Source organism: Mandrillus leucophaeus, unplaced genomic scaffold, assembly GCF_000951045.1.
Source record: "Mandrillus leucophaeus isolate KB7577 unplaced genomic scaffold, Mleu.le_1.0 Scaffold1678, whole genome shotgun sequence".
Taxonomy (NCBI): domain Eukaryota; kingdom Metazoa; phylum Chordata; class Mammalia; order Primates; family Cercopithecidae; genus Mandrillus; species Mandrillus leucophaeus.
In genome coordinates this window covers 184506-200057 of record NW_012101674.1, presented here as the reverse complement: position 1 = coordinate 200057, position 15552 = coordinate 184506, and the positions used below count along the sequence as shown (strand labels likewise).

Sequence of the window (15552 nt, the reverse complement as noted above, 5' to 3'; positions counted from 1 at the left end):
GATGGATCTACCTTTACTTCTTTCTCCCACTCCAGCATCCCTTTTCCTCACTCCTCACATCCAAGCTCCATACTCTTCCGGTCTCCCCAGTCTTGCTAGAGATCCTGCCCTAGGCCTCAGGAAGCATGACTTTGGCTTATAGATTAGGAAATTTGTGTTCTCAGCAGACAGCTGGTATGTAGAGAGATGTATGCAAATCAGATCATGAAACTTGCAGTCAGGGAAATTACATGACACCACCCTGGCTGCTGGGACATTCAGGAAGTTGCTGTGTGAGGCTTCTGAGAAACTCTTTTAAGAAGGGCCACATTTAATCGGCTTATGTCTGTGCTCTCTGCCCTTTCTACTTGCCTGGAACATGGATACAATTTCTGAGGCTGCAACATCAATCTTGGGACCTTGAGGAAAAGCCCCAGAGAACTACAGAAATCTCAGTCATGATGTTCTTCAATCATGAACCAATGTTGGCGATCCCTACTCCTTTAGGTATTTAATTATGTGAGAAAAAGCCACCTTTATATGTTTAAGTCACTGATGTCTGGCCTATGTTACTGGCAGCTGAAGATAATTCCAAACTGATAATGCAGTCTTCAAGGACATTTACCTTGCTGTTGGCTGCTGCCTCAAATGCTTTTCTCTACAATTATCGTAGGACTGGTCCCTTCTCAATGTCAGATATTCAGTTCGAATGTTACCTTCTCAGAGGCGCCTTTTTGACCACCTATCAGAAGATAACTACCCACACTGCATATATCATTCCTTAACAATATCATCTTGTTTTCTTTTCCTCACTGCATGTATCACTATCTGAAATGCTCTCTTTTGTTTGTTTCTTCTCAATCACCAGCCCCACCCCCGCCGCCACCACCACACACACCATAAATACAAGGACTTTATTTTGTTCAAAGCTGTTGTATCTACCGCACCTAGAAAAGCACTATGAATAGGTTCCCTGAAAGAAAGATGACTGCTGGAGTTGGGCATGAATCTATTTTCCCATAGAAAATACAGTTATATATGATGAAAACGGTTGTAATTTAGGAAATTATGGGTTAAATACTGTTTATGACCTAAGTACTATGTATAACATTGTTTATATGGGATAATGAGTTCCAAGTCCAATTTCCCTTAATGAGCTCATTATGATCTTGACCATAGATCATCTTGTAGTTTATCCCCATCTCCAGAAAACCCTTCCTGCTTCCTTGAGTTTTCTAGCTGCTTCCCACCTTTTATTCATAACAGTTTATCAGATTTTAACTCCTTGATGACATTTTTTTCTTTGATTTATTTACGGAGGTTTAAAAATTTTTTTAAAAGGGTCTCAATCTCATGTAGATTTTTTTAAAAATTGATTTCTTGAGTGTCACTACCTATACTCCTTGCAGGCTCTACCCCATTTCACATCCTGTCTTGTGAAAATTATACTTAAGTCCTTTCAAAGCCAACTCACCTAACTTCCTGCCCTCCCAGTGGTTTCTAAACTTCATATCTTTTCCATGAGTTCACTTAAAAGCCACAAAATCTTTTTTTCAATCCTTTCCGGACCCTTTCCCCTGTTCTGCTTTTCAGTGTGAGGAGCATGGCAGACTATAATGAGAGTGCAGGTAAGACCTTGACATGCAGGGGAGTGAAGTTTTTCTTTTACTGGCTAACGAGTACGGATTTACATATAGAAACTATATATGTAGATGAATGGAATAGGGTCACTCTGTTACACACACTTAAGGAGTAAAAACTAGACCAGTTTGAGGAAGTGGAATGTTTAGAAGTGAAGTGGTAAAACATCCAGGAATATAGGTTGGGTACTGTGACAGAGGTCGTTAGTTGTTTCCCCATACCCATTCTTTCCGTTTTCCTTAGTAATGAAATCCTTTTTATTTAAGGTGGCAATGAAAAAAGACTGTATTCCCCATTCTTGCTTGCAATTAGGTGTGACCATATGGTACCGTTCTGGAAGTTTTGTTTGAAACTGACTAAGGAGTGCTGACCTATCTGGACATGGTGGCCTTTTGCCCTTCCTCTTTCCTTCCTCCTTCTATGCTGGAACATGGATGGATGGCTGAACTTCTGTGCTCATCTTGCCTCATAAAGCAAGGTTGAGGACAGAAACCATAAACAAAGAATGGGCGCAGAACCATCTGGTTTCATGGAGCCACTGTACCAGTTCCCAATTGCCCAACCTAGGACTTTTTTTTTTTTTTTTTTTTTTTTTTCTGGGCAAGAATAAACCCTGGTGTCTTTAGTAATTGCTACTTTGAATTTTCTGTTAAATATAGCCAAGTATAATCTTTTTTGATACAGATGCACACTTGGGAAGCTTTTAAAAATACCCCAATGCCCAGGCAGCGTCCCAGACCAATTAAATCAGAAACTCTAGGGATGGCACTAAAGCATGAGCAAATTTTTAAAGCTTCCCAGGTGATTCCCATGTGCAGTCCAGGTTGAGAATCGCTGTTCTAGGCAGATAGGCCTCATATGTTGCATGTTCAACAATCTCCTGCGAGATGCAGTGGTGCTTGTTAAAAATTTGGATTTCCTATCCTTACTTCCCCAGAGGTTTCGGTTCTTCAGGTCTGAGGACATCCCACCCACGTGATTCTGATACAGGAAATATAGTTTCAAATTTGAAGAAACACTGCTTTAGGCAATAGGAAATCTTTAGAAGTTTTAAAGCAAAGAAGTGACAAGATCAGAGGAGCATTTTAGGAGGAGGATTAGCCTGGATCTTCTGAATAAATTGAAGAGAAGAGGTGAGAGATTGAACTCAAGGGGACCAATTGGGAGGTACTACAACAGCTGATGGCCAGAGGGGATACATTTGTGAACTAAGAGGTGGCCACAGAAATGGGGAAAAAAAAAGAAGGCACACAATAGACACTGAAAAAGATAAAACACTACAGGACTTGGTACCTTATGGGATAAGGGTGGGGGCACTTCAAGATATTCTCAGTAACTGAAGAATACATGAGGGCTTTGGCTTCTTCCGGGTTAGTATATATTTCCCCTTGTGCTCAAACTTAGATTGGTGTAGTTTATCAGTTTTCTATATATCTGTAGCTGCAAATGTTAACTTGACTTTTGTTAACCTGATTGTATCTAGAGTCTTCTATTAGGTTGAAAACATATATTTAGGTCAAGAGTGGTGAGTCACACTTATAATCCTGGCAGTTTGGGAGGCTGAGCTGGGAGTGTTGCTTGAGGCCAGAAGTTCAGGACAAGCTTTGGCAACATAGCAAGACCCCAGTCTCTGTAATAAGTTTTTAAAAAATTAGCTGTGTCTCATGGTGCATGCCTGTAGTCCCAGCTACTCAGGAGGCTGATGCACAAGGATTGCTTGAGCCTGGGAGTTCAAGATCAGCCTAGGCAACAGAGTGAGACCCCATCTCTAAAAATAAATAATAATACTAATTATTATTATTCGCTAAATTAGTTCTATTTAAAGGCTCAGATACTTTATCCTAACCACAATCAATCTCACAAATAAGTTTACTCTGTGTGTGTGTATTATATATGTATATGTGTGTATGTGTGTGTATATATATATGTTTTTGTGTGTGTGTGTATGTACGCATATAGGCAAGTAATTAAATGTTTTTCATAAAGTTTTACCTTTTCTAAAGTCATGTTTTGTAAAGCAAAGGAAATAAACAGGCAGTTTAAATACTGTTCTGGAGCTGTGCTTTCTATAGGTGTCTTTTTGGGATAAGACACAGCTAAACTCTCAGGGCCTAGAATTTTAAACAACAGTTCAAAAAGATGATCTCAATGGTAACTGATTAATTAACTATTCAATATAAAGTGTCCACTAAGCAGAGAGATGTTACGGTAATATTTTATCAAATAACATAAATTAAATATAATTACTCTATGAGTAATTCTAAGATACACAATGCCCGCTGATTTGTCATAATAATGAACACCTACGCCTCAGAAATGGCTCTTAGGTATGCTCTTCGAGTCCTCTGTTATTTAAAAACCAACATATTGGTTTTAGAATTATATAAAAAAATAGTTAAATGTAATAAGATGTAAACGAATGTAATCTCTCAATTCTTACTAAAGTCTGTATCAAGACCCGGCTTCTGTTAAGAATAGATTTTAAAATACCAAGTAAACTTAATGAATAGAGAAGACAACTATATCATCACTGAGCTTACCACTCAGGGTGCAAAGATGAGTGAAACAGTCTTGCTCTCTTGCACTTTAGAGTACACATAATAAAGTGACAGTGAATTTTTCCAAAGTTAGTTTTAGATTTAATTTTCTCTCTAATTGCAACATCTATTAAGAAGACTCTAACAAGGTGAAAGTCATTAAATCTGTTCAAAACATAAAACGGCTAAACTTCAATAGGCAATGGGGGAACACTTGTCTAGATGCCATATCACATTTAGCTGAGTTGCTAATAATAGCCCTCTTCTTTAATCTGGTGTGAGTCAGAACCTTGTCACTTGCTCCGGAGTATGCTTATGGTCCTTAAGCAACAGTATTAGCATCATTGAGGGGCCACCACCTGCTCAATTCTCTCATGCACACCAGGGAAAGTGAATACCCCCTGTGTGGGTGTGGATTGTCAGTTGCTTCATCAGCTCTCCCCAGTATTGCCTCTTGTAGCTGGTTTTGGTTTATCTTTATAATGTGATTAAAAGTTCTAACTGTATTAGAGACTCAGTATCTTTGTGAACAACTCCATTTCTTACAGAAAACATTCTATTCTATGTTCACAAACTCTACCCTTATATGAGTTACGATCTTGCAGATGATTAAATATTGGGTCCTGGGATGGCTTTGCATGAAAGTACAGAGAGAGTATATAGAAAGTCCCAGGCAAAATCCCACCTCTAGTTGGGGCAAAACAACCCAAAGTGTGTATTTAGCTGCAGATAGGTCAAGGAAATTTGTCATGGGTTAAATTATGCTCCCTTTCCCCCAACCAAATTCATATATTGAAGTCCTAACCCCCTAGTACCTCAGAATGTGACCCTTTTTTTTGAAAATAGGGTCATTGCAGGTATAAATAATGAAGCTAGGATGAGGGCATACTGGAGTAGAATTGGCCCCTAATTCAATATGACTGGTGTCCTTGTAAAAAAGGGAAATTTGAACATGGATGCACACACGAGGAAAAGGCCATGTGAAGCTAAAGGCAGAGATACTTCACCAAACCGAATAAAGTGAAAGATGGTCAGCAAACCACCAGAAGCTAGCGGGGAAGCATGGAGCAGATCCTTCCTCATGGCCCTCACAGGGAACCAACCCTGCTGACACCTTGACCTTAGACTTCCAGCCTCCAGAACTGTGAGACAATAAATTTCTTTTATTTAAGCCACTCCGTTTGTGGTACTTTGTCACGGCAGCCTTAGCAAACTAATACTGAATTGTTCTTCCATCATTATCTTTATGGGTAGTATATTCTTTTGGTATAGACAAAACTTGCCTTTCACTATTTGACCAGTGAGAGCTAAACATTTTAAAGCAAAACACCTTTAATAGGAAGAGAAAAGAAAAGACAGAGTGGGTGGCCTGGCATGCCTGCCAACCACAGGTCCCTTTTACTAACGGCAGAGGCTGTCACTGCCCACATAAGGCCTCCTCCACCGTGTGGATCAAAGAAGGCTGAGAACTGCTTCCATGGTCACCAAGCTCTTCTTCCATACTCTGTCACCACACATCATTGCTGCTGGCTCAGCCAGTGTTGAAAGGACTATTGCTAAGCTACAATACTTTATTCTCCCTTATCTCACTCTCTCACCTCCTAACTTCCTAACAAACAGAACAAGGGTAGGAAAAAGAAACCAACTATAAGTGGGACTGAAAAAATCATGGCAAAAAAATTAAACGCAAATCAAAACCAAAACGGCCCACCCCAACCCCCCAAGAAAAGGCAGGAGGAGGAGAAGGAAGAGAAGGAAAGAACATGAGGAAAGAGAAGGAGAAAAGGAGAGAAACATAGGTCTGGTTGGTCAGGAAAATCATTGCTGGAGGGAAAAACCTGAAATAGGAAATTAAGATTCTTCTCGTGAATGTTCTATGTTTGGATCTCAACAAATTATTTCTGGAATTCAGTCATCAAACTTCTTGCATGATATTTATTTTTCCATAGCTCAGTTCTGTAAACAAGGTCCATGTGATTCTCTATGAATTAACATAGAATAATGAGATGAGGAAGCCAGGAGATTCAGAAGTCATTCAATGTAACACTCTCATTTTGGCATGCAGGGAATTTAACAGACTTGTCCAATGTCATACAGCCTATACCAGAACTAGACCAAAAGATTTTGTAAATATTATTTGATATATGAAGAATCTAGGCTGATTTATATAAAAAATTTCTAAACTTAACTACTTTTGAATCTTAGCATCTCCATATAATTGTTATGGTATCCCAGAACAGGCTTTTTGATAGCCATCTGGGAAACTTCAACCTAGAAAATGTCTCAGAATATAATATAAGAAACCAAGGTAAGCAAAGATTTATTCCAGCCAAAGTATTCATTTGGAAAATATATGATGGATTAACACTTTTTATATAAATGTATCTCTACAATCTGAAATTTTAAATGTCTTATTATATTACCACTAACTTGCACTTAATAGCATTTACTATATACTTGCAGTCTCCTAACTACTTGATCCTCACAATGCCACATACTCTGGTCCCATTATTCATTAACTGCATTTTGCTGTTGAGGAAACGGAAGCAGAGAGGGAGAGACAATATCTTTGCCTGACTTCATACTACGTGTGACTAGCAGCACAGCCAGACTGCGCGTCTGGCCCCAAAGTCTATGTACTTAACCATGGTACCAGACTACCACTAACCACTCTGTGAATCAATCTGCATACAAATTCACACATGTCCTTAGCAAGTGGTAAAGCCTTGTCTAATCTGATTTAGAATCAGTGCTCTTTCCCATCACACTCTACTGTCTCTCATATTGTCATACTTAAACTTAAGATCTGGAGTAAATCCTTCTACATTTAGATTCTCTTGAGAACCATTAATCAAAAGCAGCAGTGTGAGAAAGATTCAGTCCAACACAGACACCGCAGAAGTACAGCAGCACAAAGAGAATCCTGACTACCAGCGCCCCAGCCATAGCAGTAACTCCCGAGGTGTGCTGAAGGATGTTGGCTCCTGGGGCCACTTGTCCCTTGTATGCTATGCTCATCTCTCCTCATTCTCAGGTGTGGTTGATGCAGCAGGTACTAGACCAGGGAGCAGGAGATCCAGGTCCCAGTCTTAGAGCAGCCTCTGACTGGCAGTGCCATTGACAGGCTGGACATGTGGTCCCTGCTTCACATACCTAGCTCAGTTAACTCTCTCAAGTACCCCACGAGCGGGCATGACACTAGTTTACAGATGAAGGAATTGTGGCTCAGAGAGTTAAGCATTCCATCAAGGTCATAAAAGATGATACTCAGTCCAAGTCTGCCTGACTTCAAAGTCTTCACGTATTCTTTGTCAAGTTGCCTCAAAAGTCACTTAAATCCTCTGAATCTTAGACTTCTCAAATATAGAGTGCCATGGAGCCCTAGGGATTCTATGAAGTGTCTAGAAGTCACTTTGGGTAGGAAGTCCAAAAGGCAGGACCCGGCCTACTCCTGATATGCACATGGACACACACACACACCCCAAGCAGTGCAGAGTAATGTCACTATGACTGTCTTTATAAATGTGGCTTTCTACATTTAGATTGAAGACAGGATTTGCTGCTAAAAAGTTTGAGGCCCATTCTTGCAAGTGATCTTTAAGGCCCCTCTTAGCTTTAATGTCTGGGAAAGGGTCAGGGTTGTAAAGATATCATAACTTTAGTAAATCAAGACAGTCAGAGGAGACTTTGTATTCACCTGGCTAGGTCTGTCAAGAATGCAGATATCTGATGCCTTTGAAAGAAAAGGCTGTGTCTGAACTCTGCTGATCTAAACACAATTTGAGAAACTGTGTTGATTGTGTTTGTGAAGATGGCCTTCTTATACAGGGCCAGTTAGAAAAAACGTAGTCTGAGTTTTCTTCTGCTGTGAGCTCCACCATTCCTTGAGAGTTTCAGTTGGTCAGGGATGAAAGGTATATAGCATTAGTGGCTTGTTTAATGCTAACTCCTTGTTTTTCCTCTTCTTCTTTATCTTGCCTTATCTTCTTTTTACCCTGTTCACCTTCAATTCTGTCTACCTCCTGTGGCCCCAAAGCCAGCTGGCAGACCAGGAAGTGGGGGTCTGTGTTGGTAGAAAATGAATAAATTCACTTACTCCTTCAAGTCCTGCCTTTCCCGCACTTGTATTCCTACACGGAGCAAAGCATTGGTGCTTAAACAATAGCCATGAGGCAGGTGTCTTGAGGAATGCGTGGGGAGCCAAGTGTTACTTTTCCTCCACCCTATAGCTCATACCCCTTCATTAAAAGCTACATATGTAGAAAATAATAAAGTTGACCAAAAAAACAACAAGTGTTAATGATGGTGATGATGATAATACCTTTCTAAAAAACAATTATTGAGGTATACTTTGTATGCCATAAAATTCACTCGTTATTAGTTACAATTCAATGACTTTCAGTAAATATACAGTATTGTACAACCATCACCATAGTCCAATTCTGGAACATTTCCATCATCCCGAAAAGATTCCTCGAGCACATCTGTAGTCTCTACCTGCTCTCGCCTCCAGTTCTAGGTAACCACTAATCTACTTTCTGTCTCTATAGATTTGCTTTTCCTGGGCATTTCACATGAATGGAATCACATGATATGTGGTATTTTGTGACTGGCTTTTTCAGTTAGCATACTCTTTTTAAGATTCATTTATATTTTATCGTGTATCCTTTATACATAGCACCTTTTTGAATGGCAGCATTATATAGAAGAAAAAGCATGAATATCAGAAGCATGCAAACATGGGGCAGAATCAAAGCTGTGTCACTTCTTAACTGTGTAACTTTGGGCAAGTTCCTCAATCTCTCTAGACCTATTTGTAGAATAAGAATAATAATCCCTCCCTCAGCTGAAAGGGAATAGCTGGGTTGTGATGACAAATAGTGGGCGCTCAAGAAATCCAGTTCTTCTCTCTAAATTTCACCAAAAACCTTTGCTTTTCTCATCCCTGCTTCAAACTTTAAAGTGACTCCTACAGCCTCCCTACCAGCCTTCACATCAAGCTTGAAACAAGAACCCACATAACAAGTGATATCAGAAACGGAATTCCGCCAAAGGGAATCACATCCTTCATTAATGGAGCCCAGATGGTGAGGAACTAAAGGGATTTCCTTCAATTATATTGCTGTCATTTTTTATAACGAACGTCAAATTGCATTTAATTATTATTGTAAGGGGGGAAATGTGTCAAATTCTATCCTAGAACATTTTATGGAGTTGGTTTTCCTTTGGCAAGGCTCTAAGAACCTTATTTTACCATGAATTCTTATAAAACTGTGCCCATTAACATCAACACTCAGATAACATGCAAGCAAGTAGCAAAGAGCTAAAAACACCAGAGTAAATAAAATCCACCTCATGCCAGGTGCCATGGTGCATTCTTGTAGTCCCAGCTACTCTGGAGGCTAAGGCAGGAGGATTGAGCGCAGGAGTTTAAGACCAGCTGGGGTAACATAACTAGAATACCTCTGAAAGAAAAAAAAATCCATCTGAAATCCTCCAAACTCAACTTTTAGCCAATAGTTTCGGACCTTTTCTTTCCTGAACCTTTAGAAAACCCTGAATTTCGTGTGCGTAGCAAAATAGACTGAATCGGACTCCTTGTTCATTCCTCCAGCCCACCTTCTCTGATTAGAACATGTTCTCATTTTGAGTTCCAATTCAAAGGGATCCTAAATGCAATCCCATCCTGTAATCTAGGACACAAAGTTTACAGAGTTGCTACTCCTTAGCCCTGAGAGAAAATTTCCTGTCCTAAATCTGCTTTTCCTTTGGAATTATTGTTTATCTGTGCCTTTAAATTTAACAGTGCTCCTTCACATTTCTGATTTTTTTTTTCTCTCTCTCCTTGTCTGGGACTTATCACAGCTGCATTTCTTCCCCAAACTCCCGAACCACTTAATTCCCTTCCATTACCCAGATTTACTTCTCGTTAAGAATAGTATAAGAGTGAAAACAGAAAAGGATAAGGCTTCTCAATATTTTTACTAAATAAAATAGGGTTATAGCATATTTTGTTTATCCCTCTCTTCAAGGAGATGAGTACAGCATATCATTTTTCATGATATAAAATGCCTGTGGTCAAATGTGAACTAATTATTAAGAGAGGCAATATATGGCTTTCCAGTCTTTATAAACTAGTATTAGTCACTATATATATTATTGGAATTAAAGATGGCAAACAGTGATTCTTTCAAATAAGTAAATTAGATATAATTCCTACAAGTGATCAATTTGTAACATTATCAGGTGAGTCTGACCAATTTGAACTCCTGCTGTGATAAAGATATACTCACATAGATAAACAGATAAATGCTATATCCAGTTTGAACCAAACACTTAATGTATCGATGCATTTGTATAAGGGTTCCTATGTTTCCTTGCTCTAAGTACTTATCTTGAAAATAGAAACTGTTAACAAAATCCGTGGCTAACTTTTTTCCCAATATTAAGAGATGAAAGAAGGAGTAGGTAAGATCCAAAGACAGAAGTTTTCACATACCGAATTATTTCCTAATACAGGCTTGAAAAACCATAAATCTGATGAAAATAAATAAAAATTTGGGGGACAAAGTCATCTTAGTTTTACTGAGATTGTGAATGTCTCCAATCTTTAAAAACTGTTCTTATGCTAAAACTTACCCCTTCAGATCACCACAGTGAAGAGTAATTTATATCTAAGACCTTATTTTAGGGATTTTATTTTAGGCGGTATCATAGGAATTTATCTCATGGTATAAATAGTTTAGTAAATCTGGGATTTGGGAAAGATTTTTCTCTATAGCACAGGCCTTTTGTTCAGCAGCAGATGACAAAATAATTTTGAGGCATGATGATTTAACTTCAGTTTGATGCCCAACCATCCACCCCAAATCTTATGCTCCAAATTCCAGTATGTGGCCAGAGTATTGAAAATTAAGTTTTAAAAAAATCACTTGATCCAAATCTTCTAAATATATATACATATATACAAGAATGACATAGCCTTCAAATTGTGGTTTGGCCTATAGTTTGTGTATAGCTCTCTAAGAGAATTTCGATCTCAAGATTAAAATCTCAAATATGTGGAGATCATCTCTGAGGCCTTGGCTACCGTAAAATTCTGTCAGCATCCATGCATCATGTATAAGAATTACCAAATAATGCCGAGTCTCCTACCCTGAGATGGCAGCCAATTTTTGGTGTGCCTGACGGGCCATTTCACAGCCTTTGGTTCTTGTCTTGTGCATTTCCGCCCGGAGTGAGGGGCAGCTGACCGAGACATCCCCAATAGAAATGACCAGCTCTCGGTACAGGGCCACTTGTGTGTTGAACTCTTGGACAAGCTGGAAAAGAAGTGAGTTTTTTGTTTTGTTTTGTTTTGTTTTGTTTTACCAAACATTTCTCATCAGAAAGTTTCCTATTTTGGAGTACATAAACAGGGGCCTTCACTGACCCCTCAGTCGGCTCCCCAGATCTCCAGCTAAAGAACCTAGGAATGGTTTAAAGCAGAAGCACCAAAATGGCAAGTCTCTTTGTCCAAGGCAAGTGTTTATTTTCATAGGCAAGCCTGGCCATGGAAGCTCTAATTCCAGACCTACTTCCCCTCTCCCTTTCAGACTCAGTTTCTGAAGAGCAAGAAAGCATATTTGGAGGGCTACCATACCACTCCCAGGCCAACAGAGAATGATGCTGGGGACTCCTACATAGACGCTCCCCTCTGCTACTGCTAGGACATGGCTTTTAAGTTGCATGGCGGGAGGGGCGGGGGAGGCCACAGGTAGGGTGTAATAGGCAAACCGTTCACCTCTTGCTGGGCCACTGAACCTCTCGGCCTGACGGCCTGACGGGAAGACCAGCTACAGCCTCTGCGCTGGAACCTTCGACCCCTCGATAGTGCCCCGTGCGCTGTATTTGGGTTTGTTTGCTACTCTCTCCCCAGAAAGCAGCATCCCCACCTCCTCATGTCTCCCTCCCCGGTGAGCGAGCCAGTTCACTGTGTCTTTCGCATCCACCATTCTTCGAGGGGGTAGAGGCACAACCTACAGTCGCTGATCCAAAAGACCCTTGCTGTGACACTTCTCTCTGCAGGGCCATTACGACCGGGGTGTCACCCTGAATTTGGGGGACTGCAGATTTAAAAATAGTGCATGTGCCACGTGATCGGCATTGAGGCGCTGAGGGTGGGGGAGTGGCTGGCACTCAGGCAAATGATTAACATACATGACTCCCCCCACCCCCTCTCAATTAAAAAAAAAAAGAGGCGCAGTTTTCACCCACCATCTTGCAGTCGTCCAGGGCTCGTTGGGTTTTGTGGGCGCTCTCGGAGCCGCTGCCCCTGCGCTCCCAATCTCCGCTCTGCAGCGGGGGCTTGCTGATCTGGAAGATCGAGGAGCGGGTGGACCGGCTGGGGCGCTTTTTGCGCCCATTCGGTGCAGAACTCATGCATACACATCCACCAAGCCGAAGCCGCTGGTGCAGTGCGCCCCGGCGCGGGCGGCCCGGTTGTTGCCCTGGGCGCCGCCGCCGAGCAGCCGGAGCCTGGACCTGAGGCGCGCAGCTCACAGTGCTGGGGCTGGCTGCACGGGTCGGTAACCTTCAGCTTGAAGGAGAGCCGAGGAAGCGCTGGCTGTGCCGTGCAGCATCGCTTCCACTAGCAGCGAGGAAGGGGCGCGATCAAGTTCTGCTCAGCAGCATTGCCGACCCTGTCCCGGGAGCTGGGCGCTGGCGCGGGCTCGCACTGCCTTCCTCTCGGCATGGATTGCAAGGCTGGGCGAGAAGGAACGCGCCGCCCGGCGGTTCCGAGTTTCCATTCAGGTGGGGGAGCAGCTTTCAAAGCCTGCGCTGCAAGGTGGGGGGCGGAAAGGGGTGTCGCTCTTGCTTCAGTGTCTTCCCGCAGCGGCACTCGGTTGTCTTTCCCCTCCCTCCACTGTCGCCAGGCCTGGAAGGACTGGCTGTCCCCAAAGCAAGCAATTGGTTCTAATCGGCTGCCTTGATCCCTCGTCTCTAAGGGCTCGTCTGTTTGAAGATCCCAGATGAATCTGTGGCGGGACTGGCAGACGCAGAGAATCGGTCCGGCTGACGTTGTTCACGGGCCCGCACATTGATAGGACGGGAATACTAATGTGATCTGTCCATGCAACCCCCTTCCCCCTCCACACTTTATGCACTTATCCAATCAAATCCCCGGGAACATCAATTGCAATATTACTTCATCTGCTCTATTATTAGAAACGAAAAGTGTCATCAGAGTGGAGCACATGCCACATGCTGGGACCTAAACATGGATTTGAAATAAGCCAGTATGGGCTTGAGGCCCTCACCATCTGAGACTGAGACTGGGGCCACAGGAAGGGGTGCGGTTTTACTCCAAACGGAAGACCTCTTGATAACCTAAAAGGAAAGCTTTGTTTCCCTGAGTTGTTTTGTTTTTATTTTGTCTTTGTTCATGGAGGGGGAAGGAGGAGCCAGTGAGGCAGAATGCACAGAGGCATTCGCTCAGACTGGGCCTCATCCCCATCCCATTTCAGCTAGTAAAGTTCTTAGTCTTGCATGCCACGGTTTCAGGACCTGGCTCCTAGAGTTCCCTTCCAGAGACTTGAACAAATAAGAGCCAAGAGATCTCCCTGGTCACTCAAAATGACCTTCTTCTCAGTAACCCAGAGGCCAACAGAAGTGGCCTAGAAAAGTGGGGATGATGCCTGTGTGAAAAGGAGTGGGGGTGAGGCCCTCAGCCATTTAAGTTCACCCTTCCCACTGGCATCTTCCTAAGGTTCTTCTGGGAGGAAGAGCTAGTGTTGTAGGCATTCAACTCTAAGGCTCTAGGGATGCTTGTTCTCTTGAATGATTTGTTTGGAGAGAGAGAGAAAGGGGTCTGCCACAGGAAAGCTAGTTATGTATTAGTAATCCTAATGAGAACAGATCAGAAGTTCCTGGTCAGTCTGTTAAAGGGATATGGAGAGTACATAGAAAGAGAAAGCCAGAAATAGCCAGGAAGCTTAATATCCTAAGGAGGGTGACTCTACATTTTTTTTAACAAGACAAGTAAACATAATGGGGTACTATAATAAGAGAGTTATTTGGCCTTTGTCCCCAGTTCCTGGTGCAGAATTCCTAAAATGCTTGGAAATCGCCTGAGTTATTATAAGGCATCTTGTCACCAGAAAGACGAAGCCTTAATTAGATGCTTGCAACTTTCAACCTCACCCCCAATCTCAGGGGAAAGAAGAGGAGCTAGTGACTGAGTTCATCACCAATGGCCAATTACTTAATCAATCATGCCTACACAAAGAAACCTCTGTAAAACCCCTAAACAACAAAAGAGTCTGGGGAGCTTCTGGGTTGTGGAAGATATCTAGGTGCTGGAAGGGTGGTACACCAGGAAGGAGCATGGAAGTTCCATGTCTCTTTCCCATACCTTGCTCTATGTTTCTCTTCCAGTTGGCTGCTCCTGAGTTGTATCCTTTAGTAAGTAAAGCTCTTTCCTGAGCACTGTGAGTCATTCTAGTGAATTACCAAATCTGAGAAGGAGGTTGTAGGAACGCCTAAATTTGTAGCCAACATGGACAGAAGAGTTGGTAACCTGTGGATCCCATACTTGTGACTGGCCTCTGAGATGAGGGCAGTCTCGTGGGACTGAGCTGTTAAACCTGTAAATCTGATGTTAACTCTGGGTAGTTAGTGCCAGAAATGAATTGTAGGCCACCTAATTGGGGTCAGAGAGTTGGAGAAGTGCTGTTGGAAAAGATATCATGTAATTGGGTGGGAAGGAAAAGAAAAACCTAACAGGTGGATAACTGAGTGGATATTTGGCTGCATTATTATTATTATTATTATTATTTCCGAGTCAGGGTCTCGCTCCATCACCAAGGTTGGAATTTAGTGGCACCATCAGAGCTCACTGCAGCCTCAAATTCCTGGGCTCAGGTGATCCTCCCACTTTGGCCTCACAGGTAGTTGAGACTACAGGCACATGCCACCACACCCAGCTAATATTTTGTAAAGACAGAGTTTTGCCATGTTGCCCAGGCTGGTCTTGAACTCCTGAGCTCAAGTGATCCACACACCTTCACCTGCCAAAGCGCTGGGATTACAGGTGTGAGCCACTGTGCCTGACTAGAACTTCACACAAGCTTGAGAGTCAGTTTTCCCTGTCAAAAATCAGAGGAAGGAGGCATCAGCCCTTATGCCCAGACCTTGGTGTGCTGCTATCCTCCAGGTGTTTAGATGGCCCAGAGACTGAGAGGACTCTTCTGCTGGCCGAATCTCCCCAAATATAAAAAGATAACAGGTTAATGCTTAGTCAGCTCCCTGACCCTTTCTCTTTCCTGCAGTCTCAATTACCTACCCTCCCCTCCCCTTCTTTTCCTTCCTTCCTTCCTTCCTTCCTTCCTTCCTTCCTTCCTTCCTTCCTTCCTTC

General features: G+C 42.2%; 1 protein-coding gene across 1 annotated transcript in view; it reads right to left on the bottom strand.

Moving 5' to 3' along the window:
* The window catches only part of RGS7BP (regulator of G-protein signaling 7 binding protein), a 111211-nt gene extending 97666 nt beyond the window's left edge, over positions 1 to 13545 (bottom strand). The window contains exons 1-2 of the mRNA XM_011976514.1: positions 12414 to 13545; positions 11313 to 11479 (exon numbers count right to left, since the gene is read on the bottom strand). Of these exons, the coding sequence (XP_011831904.1) occupies positions 11313 to 11479; positions 12414 to 12578 (332 nt within the window). The 5' untranslated portion in view covers positions 12579 to 13545. The remainder of the gene's footprint in view (positions 1 to 11312; positions 11480 to 12413) is intronic.
* Positions 13546 to 15552: the final 2007 nt, after the last annotated feature.